The sequence below is a fragment of the Pteropus medius genome, unplaced genomic scaffold, assembly GCF_902729225.1.
Source record: "Pteropus medius unplaced genomic scaffold, Ma_sr-lr_union100, whole genome shotgun sequence".
In the NCBI taxonomy this organism is placed as follows: domain Eukaryota; kingdom Metazoa; phylum Chordata; class Mammalia; order Chiroptera; family Pteropodidae; genus Pteropus; species Pteropus medius.
The window spans coordinates 16,463,744-16,482,284 of NW_024349802.1; the positions used below are offsets into that span (position 1 = coordinate 16,463,744).

General features: G+C 36.6%; 1 protein-coding gene across 5 annotated transcripts in view; it reads left to right on the forward strand.

Annotated features, from left to right (window-relative positions):
- Positions 1-18,541, forward strand: part of SPINK5 (serine peptidase inhibitor Kazal type 5) — a 118,253-nt gene that overhangs the window by 86,217 nt on the left and 13,495 nt on the right. For 4 of the 5 annotated variants that reach the window (XM_039836475.1, XM_039836476.1, XM_039836478.1 and 1 more), the window contains 15 exons: positions 114-241; positions 2,569-2,617; positions 3,127-3,254; positions 4,867-4,954; positions 7,337-7,464; positions 8,120-8,186; positions 9,811-9,938; positions 11,499-11,607; positions 13,105-13,232; positions 14,303-14,369; positions 15,262-15,389; positions 15,544-15,622; positions 16,735-16,865; positions 17,649-17,721; positions 18,431-18,520. In XM_039836475.1, the coding sequence (XP_039692409.1) occupies positions 114-241; positions 2,569-2,617; positions 3,127-3,254; positions 4,867-4,954; positions 7,337-7,464; positions 8,120-8,186; positions 9,811-9,938; positions 11,499-11,607; positions 13,105-13,232; positions 14,303-14,369; positions 15,262-15,389; positions 15,544-15,622; positions 16,735-16,865; positions 17,649-17,721; positions 18,431-18,520 (1,521 nt within the window). The remainder of the gene's footprint in view (positions 1-113; positions 242-2,568; positions 2,618-3,126; positions 3,255-4,866; positions 4,955-7,336; positions 7,465-8,119; positions 8,187-9,810; positions 9,939-11,498; positions 11,608-13,104; positions 13,233-14,302; positions 14,370-15,261; positions 15,390-15,543; positions 15,623-16,734; positions 16,866-17,648; positions 17,722-18,430; positions 18,521-18,541) is intronic. The other variant, XM_039836479.1, reaches the window with a different exon arrangement.

Here is an 18,541-nt window from a genome sequence, read left to right on the forward strand (position 1 = left end):
TAAAATGAGCCAATTGCTGATCTCCATTTAAGGAAAAGTCTAAACTTCTGCTCTTTTTGCAATATGATCCAACCCATGTTCAATACCTCGAACTTCCTTCCTCGATTTCACAGGAGCTGTGCAGTGAATACCGCAAATCAAGAAAGAATGGACAGCTTCTCTGCACCAGAGAGAATGACCCCATCAAGGGCCCAGATGGGAAAATTCATGGCAACACCTGCTCCATGTGTGAGGTCTTCTTGTGAGTAGAGCTCAGGGCTTCTGAAGGAGTGTAGAGATGGAACTAAGAGAAGTTTTCAAATAACTGTGAATAATGCATTTTCCTCTTTCCTGTAACAATCAATTTTGGATGTCACATTTACATAAACTAAAAAAAAAGCACAAAACCAAAAAGATGTCAGATGATAATTATTGTGATGTAAAGAGGTGCAGAATAAATTCTTTCAGGATATTTCGTAAAGAACTCAGAACCTTTTATTAAGAGAATACTCTATGATAACTGTACTGACTGCTTTTAGTTTTCTGAAGGATTATCAGCTAAAATAGAAAATGGATGAGGTTATATGTAAAATATCATTATGGTGCACAGTAAACTTTAGATTTTGTGTATTTTAGTTCACAACGTTTCTTCTTACTCATTCTGTGTGACCTCAAGGAACAGAATTAAAATGGAGGAGAGCTATAGAAAGATGGATTTGAGTGCAAAATGAAGATAAATTTTGCAGTAGTTCGAGTAGGGGAAGGCTGCTTCAGGAATGGTGATTTTGTTGTATAGAAGTTGGATGCCCATTTATAGGGGACTAAAATATAACCGTAGAACAAATGACATGTCCCCTCAAACAAGAAAGAGTCCATGATATTCCTTCAGTTTTTTGCTCTTTGTGACAAGGGATACTCCCATTTATTTTCTATATGCCATGACTCTCTAAAAGGATCGTCGTGCAGCCTCCCCTGGTGGAGAGCAATATAATAACCCAGCGGAGTTTGGGCCATGAAAGCATGGAAAATCTGTAAGGTGGAAGTCAAAACAATGACCATGTAACTGTCATAACCAATATTGAATGCATATAATCATTATATACTTGCTAAGAGCTTTGCTACCTAATCTCATTTAACCTTCAGAACAAATGTATAAAATTGGTTTTATATTACGGCAAGTTTTAGATGGAAAAATAAAGGCCCAGAGAAGTTGAGACTGATAGAGATATCAGTACAGGAACAATGCGGAAAGTGATAATATTTCTCACTGTATGGTATAGACAGGTTATAATCATTTAGCAAAGCCATTATCAATTCCCGTAGTTATACTTGCCGGTATTGAGGCTTGTTTTAGTCCGTTTTTCTTTACCTCTGTGTTAATCTTTCCGCGGCGGGGAAGTAATTCTGCCATCTAGTGGTCAGCTCAGCTGCTTCCTCTGATAATTGCCTAGTATGGAAAGAAAATGCTTCTTGAATTTTTTAGTCAACTTAAACTCATGATAAAGTTTATGTCAGTTTTCCTTTTAAAGAAGTATAAGAAACCTCACAATTTTGCAGCTGTTTTAGTAATTTTCTTCCATCATGAAAAAATGCCATATCAAAAAGAAATAAAGTTTTATCATCTCATATTTTATGGATATGTTAGCAAAGAGTATTGACTTTCATGAGAATCATTCTTCCCCTCTATAGTCTTTTCTTGCAGTTTCAAACCATGTGCAAACAGTATTTTCAACTTTTAAAAAAGGTTTAATTTAATTAATGAGCAAGTCTTTGTTGCTTGGAATATATTAAAATATTTTCGCAAATTATTTATTTTTTTCTGTCTCTACAACATGATCGAATTACTTGTGTTGTAGATTCTATTATCCTATAGATCCAGTTCAGTAAACTCAGTTTGTAACACAGTTAATTATCCAAAATAGTTAAGAACTATCACTCTCACTTCATTTTCATCATATGCCTATTTTTGGAGAATTCATTTTTAATAATGATGACAATGATTATGATACCAAACACTTATATCACTTTTGTCAATTTTTTTTATTATGGACCAGATATTTATTTGAATTATTTTCCATATATCAACTCATTTAATACAACAGTCCTATGAAGAAAGTGTTTTTATTATTCTATCCCTCCCTTCCCCTTCCTATTTAAAGATGAGGATGCCACGAAGACGTTAAGACACTTTTTTGTGTTCCTTATGCTATCTGGCTCCAGAGTTTGCATGTTAACCACCATGCTATACTGCGTCTCAGAAGCCAAATATCACCACTTTATAAAGAGGTGTTACAGATGCAAAAAAAATAATCAACAAATAAGAAAGTCTTATTGCAGTATATTTGCTGGGAAGCTAAATAGATTTACTCGTTAATAGACTTTCTCTTGCACACCATTCTCTTTATGTGAAGCAAATCATTCTAACTTATTATCCAATAAAATTACAGACTACTATGAATGGGTCTTTGGAGTTGCTTGAGAATAGTCAAAGCGATGAATGATCAACCTGTAAATGTTAAGGATCTACTCTACTGTTTTAAGAGCCATTTCTTCTCTTTCTCTCTCCCCCCACCCTGCCATTCCTTACAGTCAACAAGAAGAAAGAGCAAGAGCAAAGGCTAAAAGAGAAGCTGCAAAGGTAATTTTCTCAGAAATGCTAATGCTATGCCTTTATGACATTTTTTCTTCAATAGTAGCATTCTGGATATCTCATTATCAGAATTATTTTCCTGTTCAATTTTCATGCCAGAAATGAAGAAAACCTTAAACCTCAGGAAAAAAAAAGGATCTTGATTAGAAGTTTCCAAAGTATGAGTACCTCAAATTTTGAGTTTCATTTCATAAAAAGTGGAAAGTTAACTTACTTTGCATTGTTCTTTATCAATTGTGTCAGTCTTCTTCGGCACCTAGATTGTAAACACTCTCAGGAGAATGATGATAAATCTTTACAGATTCTCTACAGTGCCAGGACAATTTTAAGTCCATGATGGAAGCTTCGAAAATACTTATTGATTTACTGCTACACGTTATCACTTTTATTTTTCCTTCTTACTCTGCATTTCTTATTTCTCACTTATTCCTCCCACTAAGCAAAGGTGCAGGAAGGGTGGAAAACTGCTCTGAGAAAACATTTTCTTCATCTTCCAGGAACTCTGCAGTGAATTTCGGAACCAAGTGAGGAATGGAATGCTTATATGCACCAAGGAGAATGACCCTGTCCGCGGCCCAGATGGCAAAATGCACGGAAACAAGTGTGCCATGTGTGCAAGCGTGTTGTGAGTGTCTCCTCTCATGTCTCCCACTGAATCTCTTCCTCATCGATTGTCCCTGAGTCTCCGTTTCTTTAGAAATGTGTAGAATATTTACTATGGGTTATATGCCGGGCAAGTTTAAAAACACATGGACAACACATTAGGTAATATTGAATCACACAGTGACAATGTGTTTTTTGTTCAATTATCCTTCTACTAATTAAGTCACGGGACAAGTCTTAATTTAGTGCTAATATGTTTCTACCACTTGATAGTCGTCATTCATAACGAAGAGAGTAGAGAAGTTTGATGATCTGTTGGGTGGGATATCTCACTGGTCTCTCTCCCACCCCCGACATTTTATGACTCTGTGAGTATATTCAGAATCTCTTCATCATCGATTCGTTTAAGGAAAAAGCAGTTGGACAGAGGTCTATGGGGCCAGGATGTAAAGACTGTTAAGTAACCTGAAAAAGAAACGTAATAGAATTATATTTATCCTTTCAGAGACATTACTATATACAGGTGAAATAAATACTTTGATAAGTGGCTTAGTATAGAGAGCAAAACCCTTAAGAAGAAGGCCTATATAATAAATGTTTTATCAAAATGTCTTCTCGTTAAGCCAGATGCAGGGCCTAAAAAGCAGTTGTTTTTGCTGCATGAGACCAGAGCGCCATTGTGTGGGACACTATAGGAGAAGTTAATTACATATTACCACCTCTAGTTCTTCTCCTAGATCCCGAACCCTCAACTGAGCCGCATGCAAAAATCAGTGTCGAGAAAAGTATTTAAATAATATCTTTTGAAAGAGGTTCAAAGTTATCGTTGTCCTTTCACTTTCACATGTCTAGGTCTAATCTTATATATACGCACATGTTTCCTTAAAGGAGAGAATGACAGAGTAGGCCAGTAGACAGGCTCTTCTTCCACCTGCTCCACTCGCTAGCGCCGTGGTAATGACTAGATGAGCTGTGATAAAGGCTAAGGATTTTTCCGGTTTTGATATGCTTCATGTGGGTAGAAAATGGCAAGAATGCCAGAATCTTAGGCTCATGATCGATCTCAAAATATTAGTTGTTGAATCTTTCTGGACTTGAATCACTATTGCACTCTAAAATTTGAATTTCAACTTGGATATTCATGCCATTAAAATAATATTTAAAATTTTTATTTTATAATCAAACATGATTTGATTTGGGGCCCATCATCTGACTTAGTTTCATCTCTTGCTTTTATCATTGATACGGCAGTTATTTAGGTAGGAAAGGTTTCACAATTTAAAAAAGTCAGGGCAGTTTTGGCTTTTCTCAGATTATTGATTAAAGTCACTGACTCATAGAAAAAAAGATCACCCAAGGGTCACATGCTGATTTAAAAAAAAAAAACAAAACAAAACAAGCATGCTGGTCTTATTTTTTAAAAGAGTATTGTAAATGACTGACTTTATCTGCATTCATGGACAAAATAATAGCACCTCTTGAACTGTATAAATTTGTACTGAAGACTGAATCTGACCTTTGGTCTGGAAAATCCTCATTCCTTCTTAAAATGCACTACCAAAGAGAATGGGAAATTGTATTTAGCATATATATATATATATATATATATTTTTTTTTTTTTTTTTCTATTACAGCCAACTTGAAAAAGAAGAGAAGAAGAAGAATGCCAAGGAAGGAAAGGAGAAAGTTGAAACTGAGAAAGTGAAGAGAGAAGCAGTACAGGTAGTTGTTCCAGGTCATCAGAACCAAGTAACTTTCATTCTCTCTAGGCGAGGCTCTGCTCCCTCCTTCTAATCCCAGTGTCCTTGATGACTTTGCAAACAGAAAATGTGTTTGGATCCACATGTATAAGAAGATCCTTTTATCCTTATTCAGTTTATTCATACCAAATCTGACCTAGCTGCTTGTGCATTTGAGAAGAGGTCAATCACCCCTTTCTCCACTGATCATGCTAATGATATTCCAAGGAAGACGTGTACACAGATTATTATCTTGTCTGAATGAAAACCAATAGAGGCAGATTTTAGATTTTTCTCCATACCTTTTTGTTTTAGGATATTTAGTTAAAAAAAAAAAATCCTAGGTTTTTATTACAATTAAATCTCTGTGAGATTTGGGGAAAATGACTTAATAGCATCTTTGAGTCTTGAGTTTGAATCTGTAACATCTCATGATGATGATGATGATGATGATAACAGTGGTAACAGTGATGGCTATTAATTATTTAGTTGCTACTGTATGCCGTGTGGTATAACAGTTTCATGACTAATCAGTAACCATTCAAGGTATATGTTATTATTTATATTTTACAGAAGAGGACTTGGAAGCTCAGATAAGAAGTTAAGAAATATATATACTTAGTAATTTGAGAGCTAGCAATTGGCCCACAGGTGCTGGCTTTAAAGCCTGTAATGCGCTTTAGATTTGGCACCCGACTTCCGTTTGCGATATTTCTACAGGCTGCGCCTCAGGTCTTCATTATGCCTTTCCGTTACCTTTTTCTAATTTGGAAGATCTCATTTCTTACTGCTCTCCCTGCTTCCTACCATCTACTTTTAACTCTAAAGCCAAAGCAACTATTTAAAAACATAATTAAAAAGGAGATTATGCCACCCAGAATCTCCTCATCTCACTAAGAACCAAGACTCTCCTAGTGGCTTACGGTACCGTATGTGATCTGACCTCTACCACCATTCAGACTTCATTTCCTACTATTTTACCCATTGTTACCCTTGTTCCAGCCACAATGGTCACCTTGTTGCTTCTTGGACATGCCAGGCATTGATTTAAGGCTTTCCATCTTGTGGACTCAGTAACATAGTGGTTAAGAATCTGGACTCTGGGCTTAGACTATCTGGGTTCAAATACTGGCTCCATCTCCTTACCCATAAGGTCAGACAATTCAGGTCTTTGTGTCTTAGTTTCCTCATATATAAAATAAGAATATGATTATGATTATGATTATTTTATTTTCATGAAGTCCCACGGAATAGCACAGTTTCTATACTATCTTAATTCCTCAATATTATACATACAATGAACTTCACCTCCTATGTGGCCTTGCTCATTCTAAGTCATGAATGTCCTTTCTCTCTAACTGTCAAAATTCTGGCCACCTTTCATGGTTCAGAATGAGTATTAGCTGCTCCCTGAAGATTTTCCCCATTTATACAATATACGTAATAGCTCAATCATCTATTACACCAGCAATTTTCCTTTACTTCATTATATTATTTGTTTTATTGTAACTTATAGATGTTTCTATGTATTTCCTCCAAAGAAACTAAAAACTTTGTATTTATTTTTTATGGTTCCTGTAACAAATTAACAAACCTAGAGGCTTAATACAAACTTATTATCTCATAGTTCTTTAGGTTAGAAGTCTGACATGGGTCTCATAGGCAAAATCCAATGGTTGGTAGGGCTGCATTCCTTTCTAGAATCTCTAGGGGACAATCTGTCTCTTTGTTTTTTTCTAGCTTCTAGAGGCCGTCCATGTTCCTTGGCTCTTGGACCCCTTTCATCATCTACAAAGCCAATAACCTTTGCATCTCTGACTTTCTGTCTACAGTCACATCTCCCCCTCGCTGTCTCTTCCGTCTCACTCTTCCAGTTTTAAGGGCTGATCCTCACGATTACATTGGGCACACTAGAATTATCCAGGATAATCTCCCCATTTTAATTTTCCCATCTTAAATCACATCTACAAAGTCTCTTTTGCCCTATAAGGTAATGTATTCACAGGTCTTGAGTATTAGGACTTGTACAAGTTTGAGAGTTGGGAGCTATTAGCCTGTCTACCATAAAGTTCCTTACAAAAGAGACAATAAATTATTCTTTATATCTCTCGTAATGCCTAGCAGAGAATGATATTTGAATTGAATTGAAGGTTTTCTAATGAGATACATAACAGCATTTTAGATTACAAATAACGTGTGACCTGGGCCTCTAGGAAAACAACTTGGCTAATATTCACCTTCTGCAACACTTTTCCCATGCGTCCATTATGTTTCGGGGCATTATGTCGTAGTTTTCAATAGGACAATGTGGAAGAAGCTTTTAATTATTTGTAACCCAATTCTTAAATCCTCCCTTATTTCACAGGAGCTGTGCAGTGAATACCGCAACTATGTGAGGAATGGACGACTTCCCTGCACCAGAGAGAATGACCCCATCGAGGGCCCAGACGGGAGAATCCATGGCAACACCTGCTCCATGTGCGAGGCCTTCTTGTGAGTAGAGCCATGGCCACTGCTACTACCGAGCGTAGCAGCAGATAGGCCCAGGGGGAGTGAGAACGATGATACTGAAGGTTTTCTCTAGGAGGTAGAAAATGAAGGCTATCTTTGCAATGAGTTTGGGGATTTACTATTATAAAATCATATAGTTAGCACATTTCTTTGTAGTGTTCCTAGTGTTCTGAAAGGTATTTGAATCGCCAGTAAGGGAGGAGCATGTGCTAAGGGCCAATTCCCCAGAGTTAGCGGCCTACAGGACTGGGATGTGTTCTCTGCATACGTACTTATGTTACCAATAATCCAAGATGTAATGATTAGGTCTGACAAATTAAAATGTGCTAACAGTCATTATTTTTAATTATTTTACCTGTTTTCTGGGGAGAAGGACAATATATTTATTTTCTAAAAGAAATATTATAGTGAAAATTTATTTACTGGCTTGCTATGGCATGTGTCTCTTATTCTTTAAACAACATTAAAAGCAAGAAAAACAATATGTGGGGGTGTGAATTTGCCTTTCTACTCCCAAGCTAAGTTGGTAGAAGTATGGAAGTAATGAAATACTTTTATCTAGAGAGATTTCCCTTTTAAGATAATAGGTACTGGGCGCCAGGAATCATTCACCCCTCCACTCCCTCTTGTCTTATAGCCAGCAAGAAGCAAAAGAAAAAGAAGAAGCTGAATCCAGAATAAAAGTTAAGAGAGAAGTTGAAAAGGTAGTTGTCCCGAAAGGTTCAGACCACAATGAAAGAAGGAGGTTGTATGGTTTCTTTTTGGCAATAACTCAGGAAATTACCGAAGGCCTGTGTGAGGTAACTTGAGGTTCACGTAGTCCAGGGACTGACAAAATTTTCTCGACGTGCCAGACAGTGATATTTTAAGCTGTAGCTATTCAGTCTCTGCCACAAATACTCAGCTCTGCTGTTGTAGCTCTAAAGCAGCCAGAGATAATATGCCAGCAAATGACCATAGCTGTGTTCCAATAAAACTTTATTTGAAAAAAAAGGTGGTGTGCCAGATCTTGCTCACAGGCCATGGTTTGCAGGCCCCCTGATTTACCTCATTCCCATATTTTTAAATGAAGATTCAAAATGAGAGAGAAAAAAGAACTTGTTTTTAGAAAGGGAGTGGGAGTCTTGATATCAGAATACATATCTTCGTATTTCAGAGTTCTCACAGTTGAAAGGTGTAAATAATAGAATTCAAACGTAGACTTCCTGACCCCAAATCTAACATCATTCCTAACATGCTGTATAGAGTTGGATTAACATATTTGGTCAATCCAGGTGTGTTTCTTGCTTTACCTTTAATTATTTCTGGTGCCAGCATTTGGGAAGAAAACAGAAAAGCAACTTTCCCAAATACTATCTTCTTGATTTCAGAAAGACTGATTCCAGGTAGATTTTTCCAAGTTCATGGTCATTTACTTGCCCCCTATCAAAAACTGTTGATACTATAAATAATTTATAAAGAAAATCATCATATTTGGAATTCTGTATGATTGCTTTGTTTAAAATTGTATTTCTCACAATTCTGAGTCTGAATTTAAAAATAATATTAGTAGCTCATATGATTCACTTTTTATCATCTACAAAAGAAATTTTTTCAGAATGAGACAATTTCTGATTTCACATTAGCTACTTCCAACAAACTGTCCTTTCATATTATATTTCTTTTGCTAAATATGGCCAATTAAGGAATCTGGCAGTGAACTTTGCTTACTGGTCTGAAGGAGCATACTCATCCTAATTGTAATGACATCTTAGAAAAATTAAACTCTAGGAATAGGGATCCTATAGGATTTATTGTTTTCTAAGATCCCTCAAAAGTAGCACTATCTAATAGGAATTTTGAAATGAACTATTTGATGGGTAATGGACTCCTTATTACTGCAGGTGGTCCAATGCAAATTGGACCACTACTCGACAGGCATGACATAAAGGGGATTGATATATAGTGTGGATGGTTGGACCAGATAAACTTTGAAGTTCTATCTAAACCTGAATATTTTTGATTCTATGGCATTTTCAGTATTTTTATTTCATTATACATAACAAAGGTGAGCAAAACCCTGAATTAGGAATGTGACCAGTCCTCAGAGAACCCACGTTATTAAAAGATTCTCGTTTTTTCATGATTGCAGGATTCAGAGGCTGAATCTCAAGGAGAACGAGAAAAATGCCTTTTAAGTCTTGTATAGTTAGTAGGAACTGAGCAGAACAATTGTCCATGCAGAAATCTTTAGGTCATTTTCTCTTTTTTCCAGGATGCACTTAGTAAGAACCCGCAAAATAATTTCCAAGAAAATACCCAAGTTCTTTCTTTTTCTCCTCATTTTAGGATACGTGCAGTGAATTTCGAAGCCTTTTGCAGAATGGAAATCTTTTCTGCACACGAGAAAATGATCCCGTGCGTGGCCCAGATGGCAAGACCCATGGCAACAAGTGTGCCATGTGTAAAGCAGTCTTGTGAGTGCACAAATGAAGTCCCTGCTGTGTGTCGACAGAGTTCCGGGGAGGCAGAGAGCTAGGGAATAATAGATACTGTGTTTGCCCTTTACTTACATATGAAAGCAACAAATGATTATCTGTAAAGCATTTTCAGGTGAATCTTTCTTTATAAAGGCTAAGAGTCACAATTCTAGAAATAAATAATATATGACTAAGTTACGATATTCTCTGTTCTGGGTAGAGCCTATCAATAGATAACAGTATCTTTCTTGATAAAATTCTAAGTCCTTTGCTGGCAGTTCAATCCCTCCTCTAGATTATTTCAGTAATTCCCATTGGGAAGGAAACACAGATTTTAACAGCATTCTAACTCCTCTTCCTACATTTTTGAAAATACCACATTTTCAGGAAATGAAAAATAGCTCTTTATACAGCGTTCGGAAGTACACCTAAAATATCTGTCATTCAATAGTCATTTACTGAACATCTACAATGTATAATGTGTTCAATGATTATACAAAGATGAATGAAACAGTCTTCCTAGGAATCATACAGTTCACTAGAAATTAGACATGGACATTAGTTAATATAATACAAAGGGGAGATTAATAAATGAAAAATTATATATACAATGTGTTATGATACTTCCAGGAAGGGAGAATTAATAGAAAGTTTTATGGAGGAATAGAACTGGACCTTATAGTTTGGATAATACGTGGACAGTGCTGGCAGGAATGAGAGGTAAAGGGGAAGAGTGTAAGTAAAGATCTACGATTAAGAAAACTGTAGTATGTATAGTAAAGCACAAGCCATTTAGTTGAATTAGAACTTAGCCAGTTCACCAGCTTAGAATGCCAGATCAAGGATTTTGAAATCGTTGCTATAGGTAGTGAGAAGCTGCTAAAATTTTTTTAGGTGAGAGAAGTGGCATAAATATAATCTTTTAGGATTCATATGTCAGCAGTAAAAAGGAGAAAAAGAGAAGGAAAGGACTAAAATTCAGAATGCTCTTGGTGGTGGTCGGAGTTTATAATGACCCAGCGAGAAGTAACTGGAGCTAGGGAAATAGGATAGAAGGTGAGTGAATCAACAAGGAGGATACGTGAAGGTGAAATCAATGTTACGTGGCGACAGCTATGAGCTGAAAGGGACGGAGCAGTTAGAGGTCTCTCTGATGTTTTGTTCCTCGTTAAAGGCAGAGAATCCAAGAGGAAGAGCACATTTGGTAGAGAAGATATTCATTTTGAGATCTCTTGAATATGAGGTATTTGAGAGAAATCGAGCTGGGGATTCACAGAGAGCATTTATGAAATGCAAATTAATTGCTCTCCTAGTCTTGCTTGTGGTTATGTAAATATCGATTTCCTTGTACTGCATTGAGGGCTCTGCCAGGCATAAAGTCTCCACATAATTCATCTTTTTATTTTTAAAGAGGACTTGCAACATAGTAGATGTTCAGTAAGCACTGGTGAGTTCTATACCATGAGTTCTACTTATGTCAAATGATGAGAAACTCATAGAAATACATTCTACTCTCTGTAATCTAGTATTCCCTACCTCCCACTTTCTAATTTTCAGCCAGAAAGAAGATGAAGATAGAAAGAGAAAAGACGAGGAAAATCAGAGAAATGCTGCAGGGCATGACTCCAATGGTGGTGGAGGAGGTGGCGGAGGAGAGAAGGCTCAGGTGAGAGCAACCTCTAATTTCTATAACCACTGTGGGCTCAACTTACTGACAAGGGGACCATGGCGTAGCCTGTGGTAAAAGGTGGATGTATGCAGTGCTGGGTTTGAAAGTGTCCTTGGAAGAAGAGAGGATTCCCTTAGGACTGTAGGGTAATGTCTCAGCAATTTTTGATGTCTCTAGAGCTCACTTTGACATTTTTAAACCTGGAAATAACTAACACAATGACCTTATCCCAGTCTCCTGACAAGCACCTCGACTCCTCATCATACAGTCTACTTCCCGTGTCCATAATCGATCATAGAAGATTAATTAGTATAAATGCTCCACTTCAGCATCACGTGTCCATTTTCTTTTATTATTCCTCTTCCCCTGAATTAAGCCACTTTTTTGAACTCTATTTTCTGTTGATCCAAGGTTTTGGAGTCAGATAGTTTAGGGTACAGTTCTGCCCCTGACACTTAGGACTTGTGAAGCATTAAATAAGTTACTTCGCTGAACTCATGTCCTTTATTTAGCAGCGCTCTCATAGGGATAAAATAAAATAATTCTAGGCAAGTGTTTAGCACATCTCCGGAGCTATTTTTAAGTGTCAGCATGACAATGTTCATGTAAGCCCACTTCTTGAGCATGTGAACACAATTTCATAGGATTACAGTCACCTTATTTCTCTTCTCTTAACCTTGGGATATCAAAACCATCTGTTTGCTTCCAGCTCTGACACAGGCGCGATATTTGCCTTTGATAAATTCTGGCCTGTCTTTAGATCTTTTCTCCTTTAGGAGACTGGATTCTCACTCTCAAGTGAGACCCCTTGCCTGTCTTCTCCATAATTTGTTCAAGCCTGTCTTCCTTGGCATTTCACATAACTTTGTGCTTTCTCCTAGCATTTATTTCTCTCTTCTACCTACAACAGAAGTCAGTATTTTTTTAAATTTATTTTTATTTATTTATTTATTTATTTATTTATTTATTTATTTATTTATTTTTATAAAAGGTCAGATAGCAAATATTTTAGGCATTGTGGATTGTATGGTCTCCGCTGCAACTATTCAGTTCTGCCATCATTGTGGGAATACGGCCATCATAATATCTAAATGAATGAATGAATGAGTGAATGAATGAATGAGGGTACATTTCAAGTTTTATATAGAGAATTTTATATGTAAGAACAGATTAGTCTTTTAGGCTTCACTTTATGGACCCTTGTATATGTAAGAACAGATTAGTCTTTTAGGCTTCACTTTATGGACCCTTGATTTATGCTATTAAATCCCAGCCAGCTTCATTATTTCCCTGTAGAGAACCTTTAAAGCAACCTGATTAGCCATGACAGCTGACCTCTTAGAATATGAATAACTCCAGCCCCTCTCTCCATGTTATATTCCTTCTCTTAAAGGAGGTAGACAAAAATTTTTCATACTCAAATGGTTTAACACACTTAATAACAATACGACAGACCAAGTAATTCAGAAGGCCTGCTCTCTTCTCCCTTTTCAGGACCAATGTTCTGAGTTTCGGGAAAAAATGCAAAATGGAAAACTCAGCTGTACCCGGGAGAATGATCCTGTACGTGACGCTGGTGGCAAATCGTACATTAATAAGTGTACCATGTGTAAAGAGAAACTGTAAGTACTTCTCTCAACAGACGTGTCTAAAAGATAGCCACATACTCCTCCTGACTGAATGGCTCTTTCTCATTTGCTTAGGGCTCCCTTTATGAAAATTATTATTTTTTGTTAATTTTAAAATATTACCTCTTTCTCTTATTTTTCCTAAAGGACAGTGAACCCTAGCAAGAGCAGTTAATCAATGGCTAATTTTTACTCTATTTTCTATCATAATTCTGTGACTTATAAGTGCCTTCATCATAGACAATCATGCCTATATCCTAGGGAACATTCGTAATGGTCATTTGGAAGAGTTGACCAGCATAGTTCATGTGTATGGAGCACATTTATTGCGCAATCCAGGGTGTGTTCCTTCTATCAGAATCACCTGGCTTGCTTGTGATAACTCAAGTTACTGAGTGAGTCACTATTAGATCTTGTCAATAAAACTCCCAGGATGGTCAGTGAATCAGAATTTTAAAAATTGCACAGGTGATTCTTAATGCACATGAAGACTTAGAGACCACTGGCACTAAAAAATTTATCTGAACAGTAAGAAGTTTAAAAAGCAGATATAATCCTAAGATACTCTCTAGATAACTTGTCTTCTTTCTATTTGAGGCTCCATACTTTAAGAAATAATATTATATTGGGTTGAACTACATATCAAGGAACTAGAATGGTGAGTTGGTGGGGAATTAAAAACCACAACTTATAATGAAAAGGCAAAAGAACTGAGAAAGCTGGACTCGAAGACCTGAAAATTGCCTTAAAACACCTGAAGGATTAATATCAGGAAGAGGTAATGGATTCCGCAGGCTATTTCCTGAGAATGTGAAATAAGACTAAAGGTTGGATGTTATAGAAAGATACATTTGGACACAAATAAAGGAGACTTTGAAATTACTTGAGTTGATCTAATCTTCTTGTGATGAGGGAGCCTCTTAATAACCAAGCTGACTGTCCATCATGGGGATACACAGAGATATTCTCTGTGGAGTAACTGGTTTAGGATACATCAGCACTAAGGCTCACTAGAAACCTGAGTACATGTTAACAAGATGACTTTTGACTCTTTTCTCTTGCAGGGAAAGAGATGGAGCAAATAAGTATTCCGGCTATAAATCCAATGGAACTGAATCAGCATTAGGAAAGGTGAGTCATTAACTAGATTTTGAGAAGAGTGGTCTTCTGTAAGTCAACACTTGGCTATCAAAAATATGGAAAGAGGGTGCCAGTGGTGCCAACCAAGATCTTGCCCTTAGATCAGAAGCCATAGTTAAAGTAAATACCTCTGGTAACTTGTTCAGTGTGGAAATTTATTGCCCAATGGATATCTTTCAGTCTGACACTTTACAAAGCACTTTTATAAATAGTAGTTTATTTAATTCTCTCAACAGCCTGGGCAAATACATTTTTTAAATCTTATTTTATAGCTAGAGAAAATGAGGTTCAGCTGTATAACAGGTTACTACCAACAGTGGCTTAAAACTACACGAATTTATGATCATACATATCTAGAGTTCAGAATCCTAAATAGGTCTCACTTTGTTAAAACCAAGGTGTCAGCAGGGCTGCATTTCTTTGTGGAGGCTTTGCTTTGTGACAGCTGGAGCTGTTCCTTTGCCCATTCTAACTTCTAGAGGCTGCCTGCGCTTGGCGCTTATGGCCATCTAAAACGAGTAATTGCCAATTGAATCTTTTTCATGCTGCATCACTGGGACACTGACTCTCCTAACCCCCTTGTTCACTCATAAGAACCTATGCAATCACATTGGGCCCACTCAGATAATCCAGAATCATCTCTCCGTTTTAAGGTTGGTCAGCTGATTCCATCTGTGATCTTAAGTCCTCCTGGCTGTGTAAGCCACCATATTTACAGGTTCCAGGAGGTGGGTTTTGGAAGTCTTTATGGGCCATTATACTGCTTCCCACAACAAGGTTAAGTGGCTGCCTGACTCTTGAGACAAAAATCTTCAAATTTTCAAGCCTAATTAAATACTGTGAGAAAACAGCCACTTCTGATGTAATCTTTCCTTCTTTTCAGGATATGTGTGATGAGTTTAGAGGCCAAATGAAAAATGGACAACTTATTTGCACCCGAGAAAGTGACCCTGTTCGTGGTCCAGATGGCAAGACACATGGCAATAAGTGTGCGATGTGTAAGGAAAAACTGTGAGTATTTTCCAAAAATGGCCTTTAACTGTGTATCTTAAAGTATAATAATCATTTCTCATCAGTTTGAGGAAATGACATTTTTTAAAGCAGATCTAGTAATTGATGAGGTGTTTGTTCACTTTGGTTGAAATATTTCTGTTTTTTATTCCAGGGAAAGGGAAGCAGCTGAAAGAAAAAAGAAAGAGGAGAATAGTGTGAGAAATACAGGGGAAAAGAACAAAGAAAAACAGGTCAGTATATGTTAAATATACTAATACTTAAATTTGGATCGTCGGTTGTATGATTAATTTATCCAACAAATATTTTACAAAATGCCTACTCTGTCGTAGTCATTGTGGATACAATGGTAAACAAGAAAGACATGGCCAGATCTTGCAAAGAAATAGCATGCTAATCAATGCCCTAAGGGCAACCCTGATGCAATTACCACACATTTGTAAGACCAGTGACATTTGTCAAATTATAGTTGTTATCAAGTGAATTTCTTTTCTGAAGTTTTAAAACAAACAAAAAATAACCAAGCAAATGGATACCGAAATTACAAACAAGAAAGCAAGTATCAAAACCTCGGGGCTCTAGATGATAATCTTTGACTTGGCATTACAGTGCCATCTTGTGTTCAGTTTTGGGCTTTAACAAATGATGTTCGGTGCCTTACAGCATCGACACATAGAATATGACACAGAACATGCCAGGTAGAAGCAATGAAAAAAAGAAGAGCCTGGTCATTAGTGGATTTCTGATCAAAACTTCAAGATTGACTTCAATTACTTAACCTCTCCAGGCCTTAATTTTCACATCTGTAAAATGGGGATAAGGTGTATTTACCTTATAGTGTTTCTGTGACAACTAAAGGAAATCTATTAGAGCATAAAACAAATTGCCTGGTATATAATGCAGATCTAATTAAAATTTTTATTGTTGTTGCTATTGAGGAACAAAGCTAAAAGTTTACACGTTAGAGTATATTTTGCCAAAAGAAAATCATTTAGTTCATTTCAGTTTTATCTGTGTGGAGTGATGGGTGCAGTTGCAAGAAGACATGTTTGGGGCTCAGCCTAATAGAAAACTGTATAAAAATGGTGTGGGCTGCCTTACATGGTAGCGAAATTCCATTGGGGTGAGACAGTTATTTGAGAGGGATACTATGGAGAGGATTCTCACTTCTTGAACAGACATTGAATAAAGCGCCTTTAAAACACATTCCATCTCTAAAATTTTATTTTTTCTTGATTTTTTTCCCCTCTCAAGTTTTATGAGTTTGTATCTTACCAACCAATTATGTTTTCAGTTTTTAAGATCAGACTATTGGACTAACACCTGATTTTGCTTCCATTGACAGGATCAGTGTCATGAATTCCGGGGCAGGGTGAGTCAAGATGGAAAGCTCATCTGCACCAAAGAAAATAATCCGGTTCGAGGTCCAGATGGCAAGATGCACGTCAACAAGTGTGCAATGTGTCAGAGCATCTTGTATGTGAAGAGATTTATTGATCAATATGATAATGTCATGTCTGTTGGCCAGAAAATAGTTCCTTTTAATTTAAAACTTAAGGCACTTGGCATCACACATTAAAAATATAATAATAGCATCTCACTTTGGAAGAGGATAGTAAGTTTCCAAAGCACTTGCACAAGAAATTGTAATTTTGATTATGAGCAACAGCGTAGTCATACCTGGAGCATCTGGGATAGTGAGTTAGCTAATGTATAGTACCCACATTATTGGCTCTCAGAGAAAGCTTATCAGCTAAGTAACAAGAGACAGGCCACTTTACTTTGTAGAGCCTCAGTTCTTCATGTATGTAAAGGGAATGATAATTTCGCAGTACAGATGTATAGAGATTCAAGGAGGTAATATTTTTTAAAATGTTTGTAGACTTTCAAGCCTTTAAACTGTATAAAGAACAATCAATACTGGAGAGTTTAGTTGTAAATTAGTAAGAAAAATGAAAAGGAGAATTGAAGTAATTCTTTATATGAAAGCCGTAAACAGATTCTACTAAGAGAAAAGAGTAATTCATATCATTCTGAATACCAATATAGTAACTGAATTTAGGAAAGCTGATAACATTGCCACAAATTATGAAAATTCCAATAATCAGAACTCATTAGTAAAAGCATTATTTTAGATATTTTTTAGATATGAGAAAATAGTGTTAAATTTGCTAAAGTTTAGAACTCGAGAAATACTTTGTTTAAAAAATTTCAATAATAACCCTAGAAAAACTACCCTATCTTTTTTTAATTCTGCAGTGAGCGAGAAGCTAGTGAACGAAAAACGAATGATGAAGACAAATCACATGACAAGCCTTCAAAAGATGCAAAGGTTATTTCTTAAAAGATATGAAGAAAACTATTTTACTTTTCATCCTCAGATCGTGTATTCTTCTCCAATTTTTGGATAATAAAGATGCTAATCTTTTGCCTCAAAGAAAATTGATTTTGCCAATATTATCACTTTGGGTTCTAATAAGATTTTCATTTCCTGGCTTTGAAGTTTAATCTTTTTCTCAATTTTGTAGAGAATTCTCCTACAGTGTGTATGAATTATTACCTAAGTCTCTCCTCTTGAGAGAAATGTGGATTGAAAAATAGAGGGTAAAATTCTTTACCAGCTCACCTGCATGCTTGTCTCTGGCTCTAAATGTGAAATGAGACTTCGGGTAGCTTGCTGACATTGATTTTTAACAATTCAAGTAATATAAACTAATCTAAAGCTTCCCCTTTAGCTTCTCTCCTTGATGTTTTTTTTTTCTTGTTTTCTCCAGATGGTTGGTTTTCTCAGCATCCACAAATCAATAGCGCGCATGCGTGATGCTGCCTTTTCTATTTGCTTTTCAAGATTGCAAAGAAGACACCATCGTTCAGTCTTTTAACTGTGATAATCACATTTGTAGAGTTAGATAACCTTGAGAATGTCCTTTGGTCAAGGGTGCAGCTCATGTGGAAAACTGGGGACAGGAAGGATGGAAGGAAAGGGTGAGGGAGACAAAAAGGTCTGTCAAGTGTTGTTTTGTGTTTCCCTACATTTCCAGGACCAGTGCAGAGAGGTTCAGAAGGAAGCGAAGGATGGAAAGCTTAGACAGTCTGGGCGTTCCTTGGCCACCATTGCCAGGATAAGTGCAGTGAGTCTGATCTCAAAGCCA